This window comes from Electrona antarctica, assembly GCF_951216825.1.
Source record: "Electrona antarctica genome assembly, chromosome: 24".
Classification (NCBI taxonomy): domain Eukaryota; kingdom Metazoa; phylum Chordata; class Actinopteri; order Myctophiformes; family Myctophidae; genus Electrona; species Electrona antarctica.
In genome coordinates, this window is record NC_136803.1 from 7,088,183 (window position 1) to 7,111,505 (window position 23,323).

Here is a 23,323-nt window from a genome sequence, read left to right on the forward strand (position 1 = left end):
AGCCTCGGTCCCAGGCTTACTTATCTGGGGGGGGGGGGGGGGGGGGGTACAGGGCCAACTGAGGTTCAGTTCAAAGGCATAACAGGTCTCACATGTCTCTCCATCGCTTTAATAAACACGTCCGTTGTCCGTCAGAGGTAAATAAACGTGAAAAGGACATATTTTGTGTTCTGCATGGCTATTCCTTCATTGTACCTTTGAGCCTTGCACCTATAAGACCAGTCATCTACCTTTGAGCCTTGCACCTATAAGACCAGTCATCTACCTTTGAGCCTTGCACCTATAAGACCAGTCATCTACCTTTGAGCCTTGCACCTATAAGACCAGTCATCTACCTTTGAGCCTTGCACCTATAAGACCAGTCATCTACCTTTGAGCCTTGCACCTATAAGACCAGTCATCTACCTTTGAGCCTTGCACCTATAAGACCAGTCATCTACCTTTGAGCCTTGCACCTATAAGACCAGTCATCTAATTTGGAGCGTTGCAGGCTTTCTGCTTTAGCATTTTCTCTTTCTCTTAGTGTCAAACCACCTGTCAGCTCAATCAGAACAGTTCATCTTCGTCACGGGAGGCTGCCAGGAACCCTGACGCATGGTTTCCAATGGTGACTGTCATTCTGGAATAGAACACTGAGGATGACAGGAAAATACAGGATGGCCTTCACTTTCCATGTGGGTGAGATGGTGAATAGATCTACTCCGGTCAACTACCGGTCAAAACAGTCATTACCGCTTTAGTGACATTTCAGGGGGGGGGGGAAAGGGAAAAGGTTATGGGGGAATGTGATATAGTTTTTACTAGGGAAGATGATTAGGTAGTTATATTTGGGGAATGGTTTTTATGGCTGTGTTATCAGTTTGTGAGGTGAGGTTGTGAATGTGCTTTCTGAGGTCTGGGGAATAATTATAAAATATAAAAAGCCATCGACTGTCCAGGATAATTTGATGACCGCTGATGTGATATTCATTTTCCAGGTGTTTCCATGGTTGGAAATCCACTCAACAAAGATCAGGTTTGGAGGAACATTGACAAATGTTTCACAAAGTCATAAATCCAGTGTCTTATTTCTTCACTCAATGATGTACTTATAAAGAAATACTATACAAATACTATACAAATAAAGAAAAGCCAGTGTGAAAACCGGTAATACAATAGTATGTTCATTTTATGTCACTTACTGTACAGATACGTATACTGTATGCTGAAAGGAGAAAAAATATATAAAGTTTGTGCTTCTTAATTGCAGCTTTGGTCAAGAAGTATCCACTTTTTATAAAAAGGTACCTGTCTGGTAGTGGTAAATCAGACCAAGCCAGTGTGGTCTATTCTAGACATAGACAATACCAAAACTGAAGAGGAGGGAATGAATATACTGTAGCAAGTATCAAATACTGCAATGTAGAAATACTCTGTTACAGTAGTACATTTCGGAATTCAAAATGTACTTGTAGTATTGGTATCCAAATGTACTCAAAGTACCAAAACTAAAATTACTTCACAAGTAATTGTATGCACATCCTTTGCAAATAGCAGATCTACAAGCTCACAATGCCAAAGTGGTTAATGTTTGTTTTGTAATAATAATCAAAATATACAAAGTAACTAAGAGTAGAAGTAAGTACTGGAAATAGGAAATATTTTAATTTCCACCAATAGAAACGATCTCATGGTCAAGTTGAGCATGGCAGTGGTGAGAGGTTTGGTTGAAATGATAAACCACAACGTTATAAAAATACAACATATTAGCCACTAATCAGGTAAACCGTGTGTGTGTGTGTGTGTGTGTGTGTGTGTACGCGTGCATGCGCACACACACAGTGTGTGAGCTTGCACTGTACAGGCAATTCTCTTGACAAATGGCGTAGAGGGAAAGAATTGCACTCCGTGTGTGTGTGTGTGTGTGTGCGTGCGTGCGTGCGTGCGTGCGTGCGTGCGTGTGTTTGTGTGTGAATGACCATGCGCAACATATTTTGCTCAATGCCATGTTAACGACATAATATTATAAATACAATCAATACAAAAATATATCCATCCATGGCATTTAAAAAATAAAAAACTATAAAAAAAAAAATTCACAGTAGCGACAGCTTGTGTTTTTCTACTCTCTCCGTCCCTCACCTTGTCTCTTCTCTCCTCTATATCTGCATGTATCTCTCACCTTGTCTCTTCTCTCCTCTATATCTGCATGTATCCCTCACCTCGTCTCTTCTCTCCTCTATATCTGCATGTATCTCTCACCTCGTCTCTTCTCTCCTCTATATCTGCATGTATCTCTCACCTTGTCTCTTCTCTCCTCTATATCTGCATGTATCTCTCACCTTGTCTCTTCTCTCCTCTATATCTGCATGTATCTCTCACCTTGTCTCTTCTCTCCTCTATATCTGCATGTATCTCTCACCTTGTCTCTTCTCTCCTCTATATCTGCATGTATCTCTCACCTTGTCTCTTCTCTCCTCTATATCTGCATGTATCTCTCACCTAGTCTCTTCTCTCCTCTATATCTGCATGTATCTCTCACCTTGTCTCTTCTCTCCTCTATATCTGCATGTATCTCTCACCTTGTCTCTTCTCTCCTCTATATCTGCATGTATCTCACCTTGTCTCTTCTCTCCTCTATATCTGCATGTATCTCTCACCTTGTCTCTTCTCTCCTCTATATCTGCATGTATCTCACCTTGTCTCTTCTCTCCTCTATATCTGCATGTATCTCTCACCTTGTCTCTTCTCTCCTCTATATCTGCATGTATCTCACCTTGTCTCTTCTCTCCTCTATATCTGCATGTATCTCTCACCTTGTCTCTTCTCTCCTCTATATCTGCATGTATCTCTCACCTTGTCTCTTCTCTCCTCTATATCTGCATGTATCTCTCACCTCGTCTCTTCTCTCCTCTATATCTGCATGTATCTCTCACCTTGTCTCTTCTCTCCTCTATATCTGCATGTATCTCTCACCTCGTCTCTTCTCTCCTCTATATCTGCATGTATCTCTCACCTCGTCTCTTCTCTCCTCTATATCTGCATGTATCTCTCACCTTGTCTCTTCTCTCCTCTATATCTGCATGTATCTCACCTTGTCTCTTCTCTCCTCTATATCTGCATGTATCTCTCACCTTGTCTCTTCTCTCCTCTATATCTGCATGTATCTCACCTTGTCTCTTCTCTCCTCTATATCTGCATGTATCCCTCACCTTGTCTCTTCTCTATATCTGCATGTATCTCTCACCTTGTCTCTTCTCTCCTCTATATCTGCATGTATCTCTCACCTTGTCTCTTCTCTCCTCTATATCTGCATGTATCTCTCACCTCGTCTCTTCTCTCCTCTATATCTGCATGTATCTCTCACCTCGTCTCTTCTCTCCTCTATATCTGCATGTATCTCTCAGTTTTCTGGCCAAGTCATATCCTGTCAAGTCATATGCTGACAGTGTTTATCCAGACCATTTTTCAGAACCATTTTCCGGGATGATTTGATAACATCTCGTCTGTGATATAAAAAGATTCAGGGGTTTCCACGGTTGGAAGTTTGCAAATGCACCATGTTCTGGCCAAAACTTTCTGAAATGTTTCAAAGAAATTATATTCCAAGAAATTTCAAATATGTACAGAATTAAAAAAAAGGTCTTATGACAAAGCATACAGTACTGTATGTGTTGTATGTGTGGTTAACCACTTGAACCCTAGAGACCCTATTCTGCGCCAGTAGGTGAACATTTGGCATCAATAAGCAGCCATTCGCCAAAAATCGGCAATCAACAAGCTCACAACAACAGTGTATGAGCTTGCACTGTACAGTCTCTTGACAAATGGCCATAGAGGGAAAGAATTGCACTCCGTGTGAACTGAGCGGTGCAGTGTGTGTGTGTGTGTGTGTGTGTGTGTGTGTGTGTGTGTGTGTACCTGCGTGCGTGCGCATGTGTAATTAGCTTGGAATGGCCTGGCATCTGCAGGGGTCAATAGGTCGTACTCTGTAAACAGCAGGGTCAATAGGACCTACTCTAAACAGACAGGGACAGACAGACAGACAAACAGACAGACAGACAGACAGATTCCCTTTAAAGGAGACGGTGTGCACCGCTCAAAAAGGAGCGGAGAAAGCATAGAGAAGTGGTGTTTGTTCTGTTTTTGTTCCGTGTCACACGGTCACAGCTCAGAGTGCAGTGGAGCTGTGGACGAATCGGACCGCCTGTCGTCTCCTCCTCTACCCCTCGGCACCTCCTCCTCCTCCTTGTGGTTTCTGTCTTCCTCGCTGTCGTTTCTGGCCACGCCCCTTCCTCTCTTCTTCTTCTCCTTGGTCTGTGGCGTTCGCTGCTGAGCGTGGCCAGGCACTTCCTGGTCCATGACCGCCAGGAAGTCGTAGAACGGAGCAACGGGCATCCATCGCTCGTCGCCCATCATTCCTGGAGGTTATGGCAGACAGGTAATAATGAATTGCATTTTTATAGCGCTTTTCCAAGTGCTCAAAGCGCTTTACAATGGTTCATTCATTCATACATTGGGAGGTGAAGCGGCAAACAGTTCACACCAGTATCCTCACTTCCCACATTCACACACCAATGGTGGCGAGCTCACACCGACTGACTCATTGGATGCAATGTAGGGTTCAGTGTCTTGCCCAAGGACACTTCGACATGTAACATGATGTATGAAATTCGATCTAAGGTTAAGTCGGCTCAAACTACCACCTGTCTTGATTTTATTAAGATTTGACTGCAACAGTGAAACCGTTTTAAAAGTTGTTTGGTGTACGGCTGGCATAAACAGTCTAAGCTTGCCTTGCAAAAAATAAAGCCAGTTAAGTAGATTGTTGGCAAATACTTAATCTAGCCTAAGCGCCAAAGCAGTGAACAGAACAGAACACATCTGTGGAGGTTTAACAGAGATAATGAATGGAATGTTGTTGGTAATAGTGACAGATTGGTTATGGAGTGTCTGGCACATATCAGACCACGACAGGCGACGAGTATGAACCAGATCGGTGCTGCCGTGTTCAGGTCTCCAACTATACTGGTGGTCAAACTGGTCCGAGTAAAGAACAGTCAAAGGTTCATGACTTAAAGGACCACTTCACCACTTTTCAACATCTCTTCATATGATTGGTCCTCACTAATATTCATGGTAAAACACCACCATTTTTTCCTACCCAGTCTGTGTCTCATAGGAGGGCTTTGGGCAGTTCGGACACCCGTCCACCAGTGACATCATCATTAGGCAGATTTTTTTTTAAACAAGATTTGGATTTTTATTATCGTGAGAACGATGGCTTCAACTTTTGCATTGCAACTTTTCAGGAAATGAAAGCCTGCCGTTTCTATTAGCTTGGATTCACCATCAATGATGTCACTGGTGGACGGGTTTCTGAACTGCCCACAGCCTTCCTATGAGACACAGACTGAGTAGGAAACATTTGTGGTATTTTATCATGAACATTAGTTAGGACCAATTATAGGAAGAGAAGTTGAAAAGTGGTGAAGTGGTCCTTTAAGCCTTAGATTAACTGAATGATCACAATCATCATCATCATTATCACCATCAAGTAGCAGCTGCAACACTTAGAGACCCTTTTATTAGGAGAATTATAATGCAGACCCTAAATTATAAACCTCTCACGCATTCCTTTCACACATAGTAATGCCTTCAGGTGAGGTCATCATAGTTCAAGTGGATCCAGAACTACACTACAGAGTAACATTTGCGGTGGTACTTTTAACTTTGTGAGTGTACAAAATTACAAATGCACTAAATGGACGTTATGGGTTAATTTGGTTACGTTTGTACACTCAGAGTAGGCATAGGAAGAAAAATAGAATTGTGTGAGAATAGTGACCTCAATAGAGCGTCGCAGTCCTTCCCCCTTTCAAGAGGACGCCAGGCCCAGGAAATGATTCCCAATGCATTTTTCCCATAGACATTTCAAAAAGTATTTATTTAAAGACCATATAAGCATCGTACAAACCCAACTCGAGTCGTGACAAATCATGACAACAAACACAATATTTTGGACCAAACAAATAATTACAAAGAAGAAAAACAACAAAGAAAGTGTTGTAACCTGCCGCTTTCTTCTTCTTTCTAATTATTTGTTCGGCCCGTTTGTTGTCATGATTTGTCATGACAAGAGTTGGCTTTGTACAAGGCTTAAAAGGTCTTTAAATAAATACTTTTTGAAATGTCTATGAGGAAAATGAACAGAGAATCATTTCCTGGGCCCTGGTAGGGGGCGGGACTGCGACGCTCTATTCTTGTGGAGCAAAATTGAGATTCACATTTTAGCAGGAATCATGCAGCACTAGCAGACACTGCCACACGCTGCCATGCCTGGATTAATGAATGGAAATGACCACAGCTATAGGCTCACTGTGTCACAGTAAAATCCCTTTCATATTAGTTGTAAAAATTAAATTTTGCTTGTTCATTTTTTTTTCCACATGAGGCCATTTACAAGCTTTAGCTTCCAGCTTAAAATAGCAGACAGACTGCCCCATACTTTCCACCTAATCTCCACTCACTAACTGACCAAGGTTCTTACTGTCAAATTGTATTTTCTGCTGTTGTATTGTGTATTTATTTATGTATTTATGCGTATTCTATTTTGTGTTTTTTAACTTTTTTTCTCTCTGGGACATGGTCTCTGTTAAGGACCAAACAATGAAGTGAATAAAAAATAAAATAAATAATACACCCTAAGAACTAAGAACTACTTTTTACAATCATTTGCGTGTGGTTTCAAAACAAAGCCTTTAAAGTAAACTGATTCTTTGTAACAGTGCTTTGTGTTAGAAGAGAACATCATTCTAAAACGAGTAGATCTGGGGTTGGCTTTCACCCGCTGACAAAGACTTGAGGAGGAGGACAACTTGGCCTGTTGTTTACAAGTGGCAGAATGCAACTCAGCATATCTTTAAAAACCCAATATGTAATGTAACATGAATTGCAATGTGTCAAAATATGACAGAACCTAAAATATGTCTGTTGGTAATTTATTACACACTGAATGCTGGTATGAGTACAGTACAGTTCAGATACACTTTTACTTGTGAAATGAGTGCATTCCAACTTCAAGTCCTGCCTTCTGCGTTGTCTGGGTAATCTAATTCCCCAACTTCACATTCTCTGCAGTAAGGCGACCCCCCGCTGACATTTTCAAAGCACATTGGCTTATCCCAGAAAGCATACTGGATACCGCTTGCTGTTTTAACTAATAGATGTTAGGACAGCAAATCCTGCTGTATTTCCTGCTAGACAGTTCTTTGGATGACCAGACTCTCTCTCCCTGTGTGTGCGTCTCTCCCTGTCCCTCCATCTCTCAGGCCTATACAAATCTGACAAGGTGACCACAGTGAGATAGGCTAAAGCCCTGCAGATGGAGTGAGGTCATGCTGTATCTGTTGATGTGTGAGCAGTTATTCACTTGGCCTGCTGCTAACATAATGTCAGTTATTCACTTGGCCTGCTGCTAACATAATGTCAGTTATTCACTTGGCCTGCTGCTAACATAATGTCAGTTATTCACTTGGCCTGCTGCTAACATAATGTCAGTTATTCACTTGGCCTGCTGCTAACATAATGTCAGTTATTCACTTGGCCTGCTGCTAACATAATGTCAACGGTGCATTTGTCTTGCAGCAGGGTTCGAGTTTCAGCATGTGCTCATGCCACAGAAAGAGACACAATGAGAGAGAGAGAGAGAGAGAGAGAGAGAGAGAGAGAGAGAGAGAGAGAGAGAGAGAAGGATAGAAAGAACGAGCGAGCGAGAGAACGAGACAGTAAAATAAAGAGATAAAGCCAGGGTGATTTACTGTATGTTAATTAGCTGACTCAGCAGCGCAAATGAAAGCAACGTGAGCTTGCAGGGCACAAATATTTTTACAAACTAAGGAGAACAGGTGTCTCTGAACCATAGAAGATGTTGTTCACACTCACAGCACACAGACTGGCTGGTGGCTACATGGACGGTGTCTCAGAACCATAGAAGATGTTGTTCACAGCACACAGACTGGCTGGTGGCTACATGGACAATATGTATTCATTCAGAGAATGAATTCATTCCGAACAGAAATGTATAGAGAGTATGCGCGGGACATCATCACCAAACCAGGAAGTTATGCAGGAACGCCCACTGAGTGGCAAAAAACTACTTTCTGGCCTTGACAGCCCATGCATCCACACAGAAAAGTCCTATCTGATTGCAGTAAACGTCATTAAACAATGTTAAACTCACTTTGCCTGTTGCTTTGCCACTCGATTTGCCACTCGATGGGCCATTCACTTTAAGCATGCGCATACCCTCTATACCCAACTGTTTACATGGAACCTGAATAAAAGTATTCCTCGTTCCTCATTGGTTTGCATGACCAAAGCATTGTGCTTTTCTCTAACAGCAGCACTAAGGGCAGACATGTGTCAAATAATGCATGTATTCCAAATTCTCATTAGCGTTCCGAATAAAGTTTTTACATGGTAAATATATCCCGATTCAAACGGTATATCCCTCCAAACCCGAAAGAAATTTAATTTGGGTCAGACCGGAATGGAATATTCTATTCCAATCTTAGTTAGTGTTTACATTTTTCTTAATACGTGGAATATATCTGTCCATGTAAATGTAACATGGTTAATAATGCTTCCACTTGCCCAGTCATTAGATGTGTATTGTTTAAGAGATCTGGCCTTTGGTTGCCTTTAAGTTTAAGGGAATGACGTAACCTGTTGTACTTCCTATTTCATCTTTGCTATGAAAGCGCAAATGTTAATGTGGAAAACACAGATCAGCAACTGAGAATCCTGGTCTGTTACATAAACACAGCCAGTGTTCCTGAGATGTGAACAGATTAGATAAATAGGGCAATTCAATGCAGGGCTCATTTTAACACTGGATAAATAACATTGCAGAAATGTCATTTTTAGGCTAACACAAAAAGCCTGGGGACTTATTTCCATTGTGGTCCTAAGTATTAAATTAATCAATGACAGTTGCACAGTAGACAGTTGTACTTTACCTCCCCCTAGAGGATAAAACATGAACTGCAACATGAACGTCACTTCTCCACTCCATTCTAGACCTTCTTTTTAAAATTGCATTCATTTCCAGAACTTGATTGAATGTTTTCTATTATCTTTATCTTATAGATATCTTATAGATTATCCCCCCACCTCCATCACCCCCGGTCTTACCTGCAGGTGGTTCAACCCCGTCCGCTATCCTCTGTAGCCACTGGATGATGGAGTGTGCCACTATGGGGGAGTTAGGGGGGTAGTGGTAGAGCTCCCGGCCAGTAGACAGATGGGACAGGACCAGAGCAGGGAGGGCGGGCAGAGAGCCCAGGTATGACTCTAGGACAGAGGCTCCGGCTGGAGTATGTCCTCTACGGAGGAAATAGAAGGGAAAATAAATAGAAGTAGGCATGTTAAGTTAAGTTAATCGTTAATTGATTAATGGCCGTTAAGAAATTATTCAATTCATTGTTAACTGTTAACAATTCATTGGTGAAATGCTGCGGTTCTACCATTGGGCGGTTTTCTGTGAAAAGTAATGCCGTCTGCGCGTGCGCGCATGGCCGAGGAACGCACATGTGGGCCGGTTAAAAAAAGTCTCCTTTACCCCCACCTTGGTAGCCACAGAAACGTCTCTGCTATTGCATGTGATGTGACAGACAAGACAGTGAACTTTTCATTTAATTTTATTCCTCATAAAAGATGCCATTGCCTGGCCCTGCATGTCAAATGGTCAAATAAATATTTGATTGAGGAATATAATATGCCTTTTGCCTAATATGCTCTTTCTGTATATCAGCAAAATGTAGATTTTTATGTTAGACATTATTGAGGGAAATTAAAGGACCACTTCACCACTTTTCAACCCATCTTCATATAATAGTTTCTCACTAATAATCATGATAAAATGGCACCATTTTTTTCTACTCAGTCTGCTTCTCATAGGAGGGCTGTGGGCAGTCCATCCACCAGTGACATCATCGTTAGGCAGATTTTTTTTAAACAATATTTTTTTACAAAAATGTTTAGATTTTTATTATCGTGAGAACGATGGCTTCCATTTTCGCATTGCAACTTTTCAGGACTAGCAAGCCTGCAGTTTCTAATAGCTTGGATTCCCCATCGATGATGTCACTGGTGGACGGGTTTCTGAACTGCCCACAGTCCTCCTATGAGACACAGACTGAGTAGAAAAAAATGGTAGCCATTTTATCATGATTATTAGTGAGGACTAGTAGGTTTAAAAGTGGTGAAGTGGTCCTTTAAGATTCTCAGATAAACGCCGTTTATCAACTACCCAATTAATCAATCGATAAGGTTATCAATAATTAATGAATTAATTGATAATTCCCATCCCTAAGTAGTCAGTCAATCAATCAGTATTCCACAAACAGAACAGACTATAGCAGGCGATGGACACTGACACTTGAATTGTTGGATCAACTGATTTCTTCCCGGTTATCCCAGTTCTCCCCATGAATATAGTTCACTGTATTAACTCGTACTGGTCAGTCTTGGGGAGGGTGTAGACCAGGGGTCATCTTTACTAACTCCTACTGGTCAGTCTTGGGGAGGGTGTAGACCAGGGGTCATCTTTACTAACTCCTACTGGTTGGTCTTGGGGAGGGTGTAGACCAGGGGTCATCTGTACTAACTCCTACTGGTTGGTCTTGGGGAGGGTGTAGACCAGGGGTCATCTGTACTAACTCATACTGGTTAGTCTTGGGGAGGGTGTAGACCAGGGGTCATCTGTACTAACTCCTACTGGTTAGTCTTGGGGAGGGTGTAGACCAGGGGTCATCTGTACTAACTCCTACTGGTTGGTCTTGGGGAGGGTGTAGACCAGGGGTCATCTGTACTAACTCCTACTGGTTAGTCTTGGGGAGGGTGTAGACCAGGGGTCATCTGTACTAACTCCTACTGGTTGGTCTTGGGGAGGGTGTAGACCAGGGGTCATCTGTACTAACTCCTACTGGTTAGTCTTGGGGAGGGTGTAGACCAGGGGTCATCTGTACTAACTCCTACTGGTTAGTCTTGGGGAGGGTGTAGACCAGGGGTCATCTGTACTAAGTCCTACTGGTTGGTCTTGGGGAGGGTGTAGACCAGGGGTCATCTTGGGGAGGGTGTAGACCAGGGGTCATCTTGGCTTGTGGTGGAATTTTTTTGTCAAAATGTAATTTTTGTCGTGAACAAACAAAATGAGTATTACCAACAGGTCTGCAACTCTGAGAGTGTCCAAATGGAACCATTTGGAACCATTTGGTTCCATTTGTAAACAAAATACAGTCAAAGATAGTCACTGGCATCGGATGTTCTCCGTGTGAGCAATGCACGGGTCGTTGCAATATCATATAAACATTGATGGCAGCCATTAGTTGTTGTTCTTTACGCTATTGACTCTTTGCTGTTCTGCCGCCTATCTGGACACTGTGGGAACGAACTGACCGTCACAAGAATGATGTCCAGTCAAGATTTGCACTTTGACCTCCGACAGTAAAACATCAATCCATAAACCTCTTAAACCCAACATACTTCATTTACCGGGGTCCCCCAGGGGTCTATACTTGGTCCCTTCCTTTTCTCCCCCTTTTGATCGATTGATTGAATACTTTATTAGTCAGAAATTAAAACAGCACGAGGTACAGTCAGACATTTAGGACACAATTGTGTCCATTGTGGTCCTCTAACCAAATGAAAGCGGCAGCCAAATCCAGCCTGAATCAAATCTGTGCCACAATCAGATTGGAATCCGATTTGTTTAAATAAGTCTAGCCCCTCCTATGCCCAGCTTTGTGTGTTTGTGTGAATAATAGCGATGATTTGATTGGCTGATCACTCCATAGCGATGATTTGATTGGCTGAGAAAAGTACATATTGAGGATAAAAAGTGAGGACAGAAAAGTGAGGACGCAAATTGTGATTGGCCAGAATGAGATGATGTGTGATCTCACTTCACTTCAGGTGTGATTTTTACAAATGTGACTTGATCCACATTCAGAGGTGGTTTCAAATCGGTTTCAAATCTGACTTCAGGAGATCCGTCTCAGTCTGAACGCAGCAACCTGATCTAAATCAGATTCCATGTGACTTGTTTGTGTTTAGACTTTTTTAAACAAATTGGATTCCAATCTGGATGTGGCACAGATCTGATTCAGGCTGGATTCGGCTGCCAGTCTGAACACACAGATCTGTGACAGATCCGATCTGGTCACTTGCAAATGCAGTCTGAACGGTCGGACCAAAAGATCAGATTTGAGAAATAAATCCGGATTTGACCGGATGTGACTGTAGTCTAAATGGGGCCTTAGTTCCATTTGTACTCTCAGAACAGAGTTGTGTCCTTGAAACTAAACTCTTTGTCAGTATACAGTATACAGTATACAGTATACAGTACAGTATACAGTAATATATACGTACATGTGAATCCAGCAGGGCAGGAATCTCTCCTCCGTCTCCTCTCTCTCAGCTACTCCCCTCATCTCCTCCAGCGCCGCCTCGTTCTCCCTCCTCCCTCGCTCGTCCTCCTCCTCCCCCACAAACAGCAGCAGGAGGGGTCTGCCCAGCGAGAGGTACGAGGGCAGGCTGCCCACCGTCAGCTCTGGCTGGAGATATAGGGGATAGATATCTTTATTGTCATTCAGCAGTGAACAAAATTTAGTTTCACTGGCGTCCAATCTACTAGTTAAAGGAAATGCTAAAATACTATATTACTAAATCCTAAAATCGGGTACAGGTTATAGTTCCGACACTATTATTGGTCCGACAACCTACCTCAAGCCCTAACCTAAGCATAATAACAAGCACGGGAGCAGCGCATGTTCGAGCGCTAGTCCGACTGTTGTTCCCGCATGTCGGACTAATGCTCCGTCGGAATTACCATCGGATCCCCCTAAAATACACTTAAAAACACCATCAGGATCCCCCTAAAATACACTTAAAAACACCATCAGGATCCATAGCAGCATATAGGGAGTCCATAGCAGCATATAAAGTTTGTTTAACCCATTTTGGGCGGGAACCCCTTTTGGTGTTAGCATTATGTTATGCTTTAGCTATTGAAAAATAGCAGATCTACAAGCTCATAGCGCGCCACCGAGTGGCGCGCTACGAGCTTGTAGGTCTGCTATTTTTGAAAATCGAAGAACGACTGACATAGAAACATAGCTTTTTCCGAAAACTGTCAGGATGTAGAAGACATTTTTAGAATCTGATCTCATTTCAAAATGGGTTAAAAGTCTAATGGCTTGGGGGGAAAAGCTCTGGCTGTTTTACTCCCGATGCTGCGATACCTTCAACCAGAAGGCATCAGAGGTTGGAGGAGAGGGAGGCTGCGAGAGGTGAGAGAGATAGATGTAGAATGGAATAAGAGGATAATGAAAGTGAGGGGGGCAGGGTCATAAGTCAGAGAAAGAGCAGGATAAGTGAGAGAGAGGTTGCAGAGAACGATGGGGTGCAGAAAGAGTGAAGAATGATACATTCGAAGGCGTTGTTTTCCGCGCCGCTAACCCAGCTGCGAACGTTTACTTTAGCGTGCGCGCACACACGTGCACCACCCTCTGTGACGAAAGACTCGTTTGACCTTGGAGAAACCTTTTGCCGAGTGCACTGTCAGTCGCCATATGGAGCTCGTTAGCTGGGACATACCACTGAGTGCGTCCATATGCGAGCCAACAACAAAACAGCCTGCTGGGACTTGCATAAACATTCTTTATGTGGCCGTTATCCCAACGTCTGTTTACATATGGACTGAATCCCAACAGCTCATGAAATCAAGGCATGTGTGAGATGTGAGAGACTTCTGCTTTGTTTGTTGGATTTCTGCCGTTTGTCACGATGGGGACAATTATTTTTGCATCAGCACCACTTTCAAGTTTAAACCAAAAACCCAAATGGCTGTTAATAAACATACAGTAGCCATTCATTCAAATGATCAGACACCATGGCAGATAAACCTGAAAGTACTAGTAGGTAATAGCTTGTTTTCAAGTAACTCAGGTTTGCAGGTCCATATAATCACACATAGCACCCCACACACATCCACTATATTATTTAACCACATGAACCCTTGCGTCCCTATTCTGGGGTGAACATTTGGCAAATATAGCCAATCTACGAGCCCACCAGGCATTGCAACGTAATGTGCATGTAGATTGGCTATTGTAGAGATTTGGTATATGGGAAAAAATAAGCAGACCTAGGTCAAGTAAAGTAGTTAAACACATCGCGGACGTACACACACAGGCACCTGACACTTTGTGTACTAAGATGCATATTGCACACATACAACATGGACACATACATATAGAGTAGCCTGGCTTGGCCAGCCTCATAGCGGGGATTCTTCCCCGAGGAAACATCAGTGAACCCTCGCTATGAGTCTGGCCGCGCCAGGCTACATATAGAGTACATACTGTACACATACTTTTCATATTAAGACGGCACACATAATCTCGCAAACTTCCCGCATATTTCACAAAATCCTACACATCCCACCATATAACACCCTGCATATTTTTCCCATATTTTGCAACTTTCCACATATTTCCCAACTTCCTGCAATTTCACTGCATAAAAAAAAATCACATAAAAACCAGTATATTTCATCGAAAAACTCAAGGATTTTAGCCTGCATAATCAAGGATTTTTGCCCGCGTTATTACTGCTCAATGAATCGTAGCAGCAGCCAAAGAATTGTACTCGTTGTGTCTCTTATATGACATGTAACAAACAAACTATTGCATCTTGAATCCAAACAAAAGGAGCACATTCACAAACAAACATGTGCCCTGCGCACACACACACACACACACACACACACACACACACACACACACACACACACACACACACACACACACACACACACACACACACACACACACACACACACACACACACACACACACACACACACACACACACACACACACACACACACACACACACACACACACACGTACCAGGCTGTGGAGCAGGGCGGAGTGTATGTGTGTGGCCAGCTCTTCAGAAGACGACGGGATGGGGATGGAGGAGGGGCGTGTGTGGATCCTAGAAGATCCAAATACCAGCACCGCAGGAAGGTCTACGCCATGGTCCACGGCGCTGTGCACGCACACACACACACACACACACACACACACACACACACACACACGCACACACACACGCACACGCACACACACACAAAATTGCATATCAATACCTTTACAATATAAAAAAGGAACGTGCTGCCACACGTAAGCTTGTAGATCGCTATATTCTGGTGTGCGACTATAGCGATAACAATGTATGTCGTTCATCATTTTCTTCTTTGTTGTAGGCTAGTTGTGGGTCAGGGGCAGAGTGGTCGGATGGTAACCGGTTGTCGGTATCGGTCACATCCATATCATCCGGGCCCTAGTGAGTAATTCACATTATGTTATACGTATACTGTAGGTCTGTCTGGCTGTGGCGTCTTTGCGGGCTGCAAAACTAAACACTCAATTCGTAGTGCATAGAGAGTGAATCAAACGGATTCTGGTCATGTTAAGCGAGTGCAAACAGCCATTTGTTAAGCTACATATTACTATTCTTACCATCGTTCCGCAAGTCCGTCTGATAGCAAAGCTGTCAGCACTTCTCCCCTTAGTGACTTAGCTGCTTCGATGAAGACTGGTACATCTAGACAGACAGACAGACAGAAGTGGCAATCAAGTTACCGTAAAGCCTAGTTCAGACCAAAGATTTGTGACGAGACGAAAACGTTTTAAACCCGATTTATACTTGCGGAAGTCGTACAATGATGGCATGCACGTGCTGAAAATAGCCAATCGAGTTCACAACTCGTAGATTGGCTACAGTGAAGAACTTGTGGATCGGCCACCATAATAATATCTAAATCTGATTCTGATGTGCATTTAGTCACTATAGCAGTTCAACTATCTGGAACACCTGAGATCTGCTACAACCGTGTCATCATCTTCTAAAAGCAGGCTGTTCCCAGTTCAGACGTCTTTGATTAGCCCCAATGAAAAGGTCTGACATAACAAATTAGTCACGCACACACATGCATGCACACACACCCCTGCACAGTACCTGTGTCTGTGTGCGTCCTGAACAGCCCCAGTGCCCTGTCAGGCCTGTAGTCGGCCAGGTACGGTAGTAGGGGCACTTCCTGGAGAAATGATGTCACTTCCTCTTGGGAGGCCAACAGGACAGGGGAGGCCAAACGATTCCTGAGGAGTGAGACCACACACACAGTTCATACCACAACAGTATGAACTGTAGTTATACAAACAAACACACACACGTTTCCAGTTGTATTGAGGAGACAGGAAAGACCAGCGTAAACACGTGTGAGTTGTTTGAACAGCTCATTTTCATCTGCATCGCGTCTGTATGCATTTATTTGTTTGTTTAAGCCCGACCGATATCTCGGTTTGGAAGATATATCTAAAATTAGTTTACTTGTTTTTTTTACATTTTCGACATTGGTATCGGAGTTGACTTGTTGGGCAATTTAATTTACGTTCAATTTAATTATTTGCTTAGAAGTAAAATTGTAAGTAAACTTTTTTTTTTTTTTCGTTAACAAAACATCGGTAATCTCAGTGGGCTATAGGACTCTCCAAAAAAGGGATCGGACCTTAAACTCCTGCACTAGTCTAGCTCTAGTGTGTAGCATGCATAAACTACATTGTACCTCTTTACGTTAGAGGTGCTCCGATCGATCGGCCAATATTCACTCCAAAATGACTCGATCTGTGATCGACAATTTACCCGATCTGGAGAAACAGATCTTTCGTACCATTTACGTGGTATAAAAGTCAATCAGATAAATATGTGCAAAACACAAATTACGTCCACCAACTCTAGAATGTGGAGAGAATTCTGTTGGAAGAACCTAATGAGATTCTTTATTACACCTAAAATTAAGTCAAGACAATTGAAAACAGATCAGCCATGCTGGAGACAGTGTGGCCACATGGGAGCGGGCCACGCTCATATATTCTGGACTTGTCCTAAAATTCAGAAATACTGGCAGGATATCCACTCCACCTTGGAGACCATTCTGTGTTTTGAGATACCTCTGACTTGTTCCTTCTTATTGCTGGGAAATATCCCTGAAGAGTTTCTAATACATGATAAATATTTAATCAAGATCCTCTTAGCGACAAGTAAGAAAGCGATCACACGACGCTGGTACCAACAGGACCCACCAACGAAAGAACATTGGATGGACATTACTGAGGAACTGTATGTTATGGAAAAGCTAACATTCATACTTAGACTACAAAAGGATAAGTTCTATAAAATGTGGGAAAAGTGGGATCTCTTCTCTCAGCCTAGTGATAATGCAATAGGATTTCAATGAATGTATCTTGTAATATGAAAAATGCAGCTTTGTCTTTTGTTTTTGTCTTCCTCCTTTTGTTCTTTTTTTCCTGTCTTGTCTTTTGGTTTTTGAATTTTTGTCTGTTTTTTCTTCAATAAAAATTAAGTGAAAAAAGTCAATCAGATATATAGTATAATATCGTTTTGCATCTTTGCAGGTTTTGTAGGTTTTCCCCAAACATTCTCCCCTTCCTCCCCAGTCCCCACACACAGACAAACATTTTTGACGTGAGTTTTGACATATAATAATCTTGGAAATATTCAAACTTTCCCCTTACGCACACGATCGGTATCGGTATCAGCCGATCGTGAGAAAAACAATCAGTGATCGGGATCGATCGGTCCCAAAAAAGCGGATCAGAGCACCTCTACCTTACGTGGTGATCGTTAGCACAGAACTCACAGCATTATGAAACGATGCAGCGCCTCGCTGCCCAGCATTCCACTGTAGCGCTGAGCCGCCGCGTCCTGGGGGCGGAGCAGCAGCACGCTGGGGAAGGCCGTGATTGGCTGGAACGGGGCAGGGGGGCGGGAGGAGCCACCTGGCTGCGCGGCGCAGAGGTCCGTCCACTCGCCGCAGTCGACCACGCCCAGCTGCACGTCTGGAACCTCTGAGTCTGAACGGGCAGGAAACCGGTTAACGAGAACCATCAATTTATCCAGCGGTTTTCATCCCTTTTCATATCAAGGCCCATTATTTATTCTGCATTTGAGCCACGGAACCACCATTTGATGACATTTAGCCTTGCAGACTCCAAACTAAAGAATACGTCCACCATGTGATCCCTTTCTTTGTATCTTAGTTATGTACTCAACCTATTGGTTTTATACCTGTATATATGTTGTGTGTATCTTAGTTATGTACTCAACCTATTGGTTTTATACCTGTATATATGTTGTGTGTATCTTAGTTATGTACTCAACCTATTGGTTTTATACCTGTTGTGTGTATCTTAGTTATGTACTCAACTTGTTGGTTTTATACCTGTATATAATTTATGTTGTTTGTATGTCTGGCCTCGTGGGGAAAGATGGTGGGTGGGTGGGGAGGATTGGGAAAGGAGTTGTGGGAGAAAATATAAAAACAAAGAGTTGTATTTTCTTTCTGTGAAACTTGCATATGATGTCATACTCTTTGAATAAAATTTATAAAAATAAAAAAAAAGAATACGTCCACATTTCCATGCTGATTTGATGTTGGTAAACTTGGTACCATAGGAGAGATAACAGGCAAACGTTGATCAAAATAACAAATAGTCAAATAAATAATGGACCCTGATATGAAAAGAGTTGAAAACCACTGGCTAATGTATTTGTATCAATGAACAATAGAGGGTATGTGCGTGACATCATCATCAAACCCGGAAGTTATGCAGGAACGCCTACTGAGTGGCAAAAAACTATTCTGGCCTTGACAGCCCATGCATCCAAACAGAAAAGTCCTATCTGATTGCATTAAACAACGTTAAACAATGTTAAACTCACTTTGCATGTTGCTTTGCCACTCGATTTGCCACTCGATGTGCCATTTACAATTACAATTTACAATTTAGGCATTTAGCAGACGCTCTTAATCCAGAGCGACTTACATTAGGCAGGAACAAAAGTATGGGAATACATCACATATATAAAATGCATTTATCAAGAAACATGCGTAAGCTAAGAACGTAACTAGAACATATCTATATAATGACACTATACATATTAACTATACATATATACTATACTATGCTATACATATGTAGGCTACTATGATGTGCTATGACTATATACAATGCAATTATTGTGCTGTCTACATGACATGCTATAAGTCTGTTTCAAATGCTATCTAAGTCTAAAAAGTGCTATCTAAGGGGGTAGGATAAGTGCTATGGGCCATGATGGAGTCTGAAAAGGTGGGTCTTCAGACTACGGCGGAAGATTGGGAGTGATGCCGCAGTTCTGACTGCAACGGGGAGTGCATTCCACAGTTTTGGGGCCAGAAGGGAGAAGAGTTTGGGACGTGTGGAGCGTTGGCCTGGCGTTTTTAGTGAGGGTACTTCCAGCTTTCCTGCGTTGGCTGATCTGAGTGCGCGGGAGGGTTTGTAGGGTTCAATCATGCTTGCCATTCACTTTAAGCATGCGCATACCCTCTATAGTCCAGTTTTCAACTGGCTCTTAGTGCGTTCTAAGACTAAGCAGCCACTTAAACACCATATGAGAAAAATAACTAGTTGAAATACACTCTCATGTCTTGAAAATTAGTAACAATATGAAACCGGCAGAGATAACGATTCTACTGTGGCGTCAATCTTTACCTGCCAGTCTCTCTGCCACCTCAACGAAGGAGCTGAGAAAAGCCATGGAAACGGCATCCCCTGGTGGTGAGAGGAAGCCATTACGTCAGAGCATTGCTACAATACCCTGCTATTACACATAATATTTCATCATAATTCATTAATTTACATTTTTCATTTAAACATTTAAATATAATTTGTGACAATTTTGTGACAATTTTGTGACAATTTTGACAGTTAAGATTTCAATAACTACAACATTAAATAAACACGACACACAAACATATTGTGATCCAGGTAATATTGTCCATTAGGGATGCACCGATATATCGGCCACATTATCGGCATCTGCAAATAAAATTGACATTAACCGATGGCAGTAGCCGATATTTATCTGTTGTTGATAAGCATACATTTTCCATTGGCTAGGTTGGCGTGTTGGTTATCTGCACTTCTGCAGCCTACCAAGCTGTAGATTCTGAACATTTATTTATTGTATTGAAGATGTATTCGTTTTCCTGGCACAAAAGGGAGAAATAAAAACAACAAAAACTAATAAATACATATCGGTATCCCTATCGGCTAGTAATTTGTTATTTTAAACATCGGTATTGGCTAGGGCATTCACTTCTAGTCATTTTTACTAGTTGACTAGTTGCCTAGTTTACTAGTCGACTAGTTGTTTAACCACCTATTATGTAAAAAAAAAAATGTTATTTTTTTTTTTGGAAATAAACATTTGTACATTTAAAAACTGTGTACATTGGTGACTATAACTATAATCTACCTGATCTTGAGGCCTACAAAATCGGGGAAAAAACAATACAAAAAATAGTACCAACAAGGTCGACTAGTGGATTTACTAGTCGACTAGTAAACTAGTCGACTAGTAAACTAGTCGACTAGTTGCTTAATGCCCTAGTATTGGCAAAGGATTTCCATATCAGTGCATCCCTTATTATATTCCCTACTGTCCATGTCAAGCTCTATCACCAACAACAGTGAGTTGTGCTGCTGACTTACATTTGAGGTAGAAGAGTGCCACCGTGAGGCCACTTTGAGCTACTGCGTCGTGGAAGGTGTGCGAGGTGAGCTGGACAACAGAGTCCATGTCCAGAGAATGTCCTCTGTCTCTGTAGACAGACTCGCCCACTTCATCGTCCAACATGTCTAGCAACAGAAAGACAGACATAAAGACAAACAGAGAGAGATAATGTCAGTTTACTCAATATGAACATTCATAAGAGATATTTTATTTTACTCGCCAGCACAGCTGGGGAAAAAGAATATCCCTGTAAACTGGAAATCAGGAAATTCTCCATCACAAAAACATTGGTTGAATGAACCTTCTTCTCATTGGACTCCTGAGAAGATCTTGTAAGGAGAAAACCTGAAACATTCAACAAAATGTGGGTCTCCGTTCTCGACGCTCTGCCTTCATTGACTCCTCTTAGGTGATGCTATAACATTAACAAATTGCCGTTCCTGCGTAACTTGTTGTCAAGTTGATTATTGTGCCATTCTGGGGTGGGCGGAGGGCTAGGGGAAGGATTGTTATCCTTTTTTGTCTTTTTGCTTTTATTTTTATTTTGTCTCTATATTTTTCCTGTATTTATGCCTAAAAAATGTAATTGGATGGTTGTACTTTGTACACTGTCGACAAATAAATCTTTACAAAAAAAAAGACAAATAGCCTACAGTCTCTTCATACCCTGCTGTTTCTGTTATCTGTAAAAGTTTTTGTCAACACAGAAATGATGTAATACTAAATAGAACGTAATCTTTCCAAACGATAATCATTTTTCAGTACATATCTTTGTAGGTTTTCCTCTCCCTCGAGTCTTACCCATCGTTGGCCATTTTTCCCCTTCCTCTCCTTCCTCATCTTCCGCCTCCTCTTCGTGTAGCTCCGCCTCCTCACCCTCTTGGTCTGTGAAGAGTTCCATGACCTCCTCAAGGTTTGTCAATGTCAAATATTTCACCTCTGACCCCTGAGGGAATAGGAACACACAGTCTGCGGATGGTAAACATATTAATAATGACACACAGTAGTACTTATTAAACATGCGGACAGTTACTGTACGTCTATGGAAAATGAGCAACTTTACCTGCCCAGGGAGCCTGTAAGCAGCATTATATTCCTGGGGAGTTTTCACTGCAGGACTCTCCCTGGAAACACGCACGCACACACACAAGTTATAGCTTCATAGCACAGGCCCCTAATTTTGGGTATGTGTGTGTGTGTGTGTGTCTGTGTGTGTGTGTGTGTGTGTGTGTGTGTGTGTGTGTGTGTGTGTGTGTGACTGTGTGTGTGTGTGTGTGTGTGTGTGTGTGTGTGTGTGTCTATCCGTACTCCCTCACCTGTGTACCAACACAAGCTGAGCGAGGCCCCGGAGCCTCCAGGCCAGAGTGGTGGCCGTGTCCAGGTCCAGGTGCTCGGTGCTGGGCCGCGAGAACAGGAAGAGCAGGGGGGTGTGGAGGTGAGGGGCCTGGGACACATGGACCTGAGAGGATGGGTCCTCGTACACCTCAGACTGTGGTGAGGACAGGGGTGTGACGGGTTGGGTGGATGGGTGATAACAGGAGAGTGTGAGGGGTGTGGGTGGAGGGCAGGGCACATAGAAACAGTCATTAGACTTCAGATGCTCTTTTGTTCAGGGTCACCACCACCACATGTACTGTGGATCGAGACGGAGGCAAAGTGTGAATCGTTTAAATCAGTGGCTCCCAAAACATTTTAGCCCGTGAAGAGAAATCTGAATCAGATTATTTTCACTACTCCTCAAACATTTGTTCATCATCCTTTGACGCATGAACGCACAGTACAATCCTGACTGAGTCACAGGTCAGTTTTTACACTCTCAGAAGTAAATTAATTAACACTCCGATTTTACTGTGCAGTGCCACTCTAGAATCCTTCAATGTCAGGAATATAATTAGTGAGCTGCATTGATATTGTAATAGCTTTATACAGGAGTGCGTTCTAAGGTCGCACAAACAAACGATACAGGGTGCAGCGGTCACTCCGCCGTGAGGTTTAATACCACTATCGGAGCCTCCATGAGCTGGAGGAAGGCGTAGAGGCCGAGGGTGGACAGAGGCTTCCTCATAGGGGTCAAAGGGCACCGGTCAGAGGTCACGGTGGGGATAGCGAGGCCTCCTCGGTGAACCCTGCAGTGGAGGAACCACACCCCGGACGAGAGAGAGGACGAACCCACTCTGAGAGAGAGAGAGAGGGAGAGAGAGAGAGAGAGAGAGAGAGAGAGAGAGTGGGGGGAGGGGGGGCAGAAAGAGGGCAATACATGAGAGAGGGAGAGGAAGGAGGAGGCATGGGGGGCGAGAGCAGATTTCGGGAGGGATGGAGGAGAAAGAGGAGAGGAAGAGAGAAGGTAAAGAGAGAGAATACAAATAAAATCGACTAGAATCAAATAGAATCTAACAAAATACTAGGCATGTAAGGATATATCATATATATATATGATATAAACTGGTGGCAATTTAAAACGATTTTATAAATCGCAAATTATGTTGAAAAATACATATGTATCGTATCGTGAGTCGAGTGAATCGTTACATGCCTACTGAATAGAAATACACAGTGGTGGAAAAAGTACTCAAATGTTTTACTTAAGTAAAAGTATCAATACTGCAATTTAGAAATACTCTGTTACAAGTAAAAG

At 42.5% G+C, this 23,323-nt stretch overlaps 1 protein-coding gene across 2 annotated transcripts in view; it reads right to left on the minus strand.

Moving 5' to 3' along the window:
- Window positions 1-571: 571 nt before the first annotated feature.
- The window catches only part of txndc16 (thioredoxin domain containing 16), a 33,875-nt gene continuing 11,123 nt past the window's right edge, over window positions 572-23,323 (minus strand). The window contains exons 8-21 of one of the 2 annotated variants that reach the window (XR_013789061.1): window positions 22,688-22,862; window positions 22,005-22,177; window positions 21,752-21,812; window positions 21,490-21,634; window positions 20,667-20,813; window positions 19,665-19,724; window positions 17,771-17,984; window positions 16,069-16,208; window positions 15,570-15,654; window positions 14,955-15,096; window positions 12,412-12,596; window positions 9,175-9,365; window positions 3,901-4,400; window positions 572-632 (exon numbers count right to left, since the gene is read on the minus strand). Coding sequence is in view for 1 of the 2 variants with exons in the window: in XM_079495033.1 (XP_079351159.1) it covers window positions 4,144-4,400; window positions 9,175-9,365; window positions 12,412-12,596; window positions 14,955-15,096; window positions 15,570-15,654; window positions 16,069-16,208; window positions 17,771-17,984; window positions 19,665-19,724; window positions 20,667-20,813; window positions 21,490-21,634; window positions 21,752-21,812; window positions 22,005-22,177; window positions 22,688-22,862 (1,975 nt within the window). In the remaining variant the exon portion in view is untranslated. Of the gene's footprint in view, window positions 633-3,691; window positions 4,401-9,174; window positions 9,366-12,411; window positions 12,597-14,954; window positions 15,097-15,569; window positions 15,655-16,068; window positions 16,209-17,770; window positions 17,985-19,664; window positions 19,725-20,666; window positions 20,814-21,489; window positions 21,635-21,751; window positions 21,813-22,004; window positions 22,178-22,687; window positions 22,863-23,323 lie in introns of those variants that run through there. The other variant, XM_079495033.1, reaches the window with a different exon arrangement.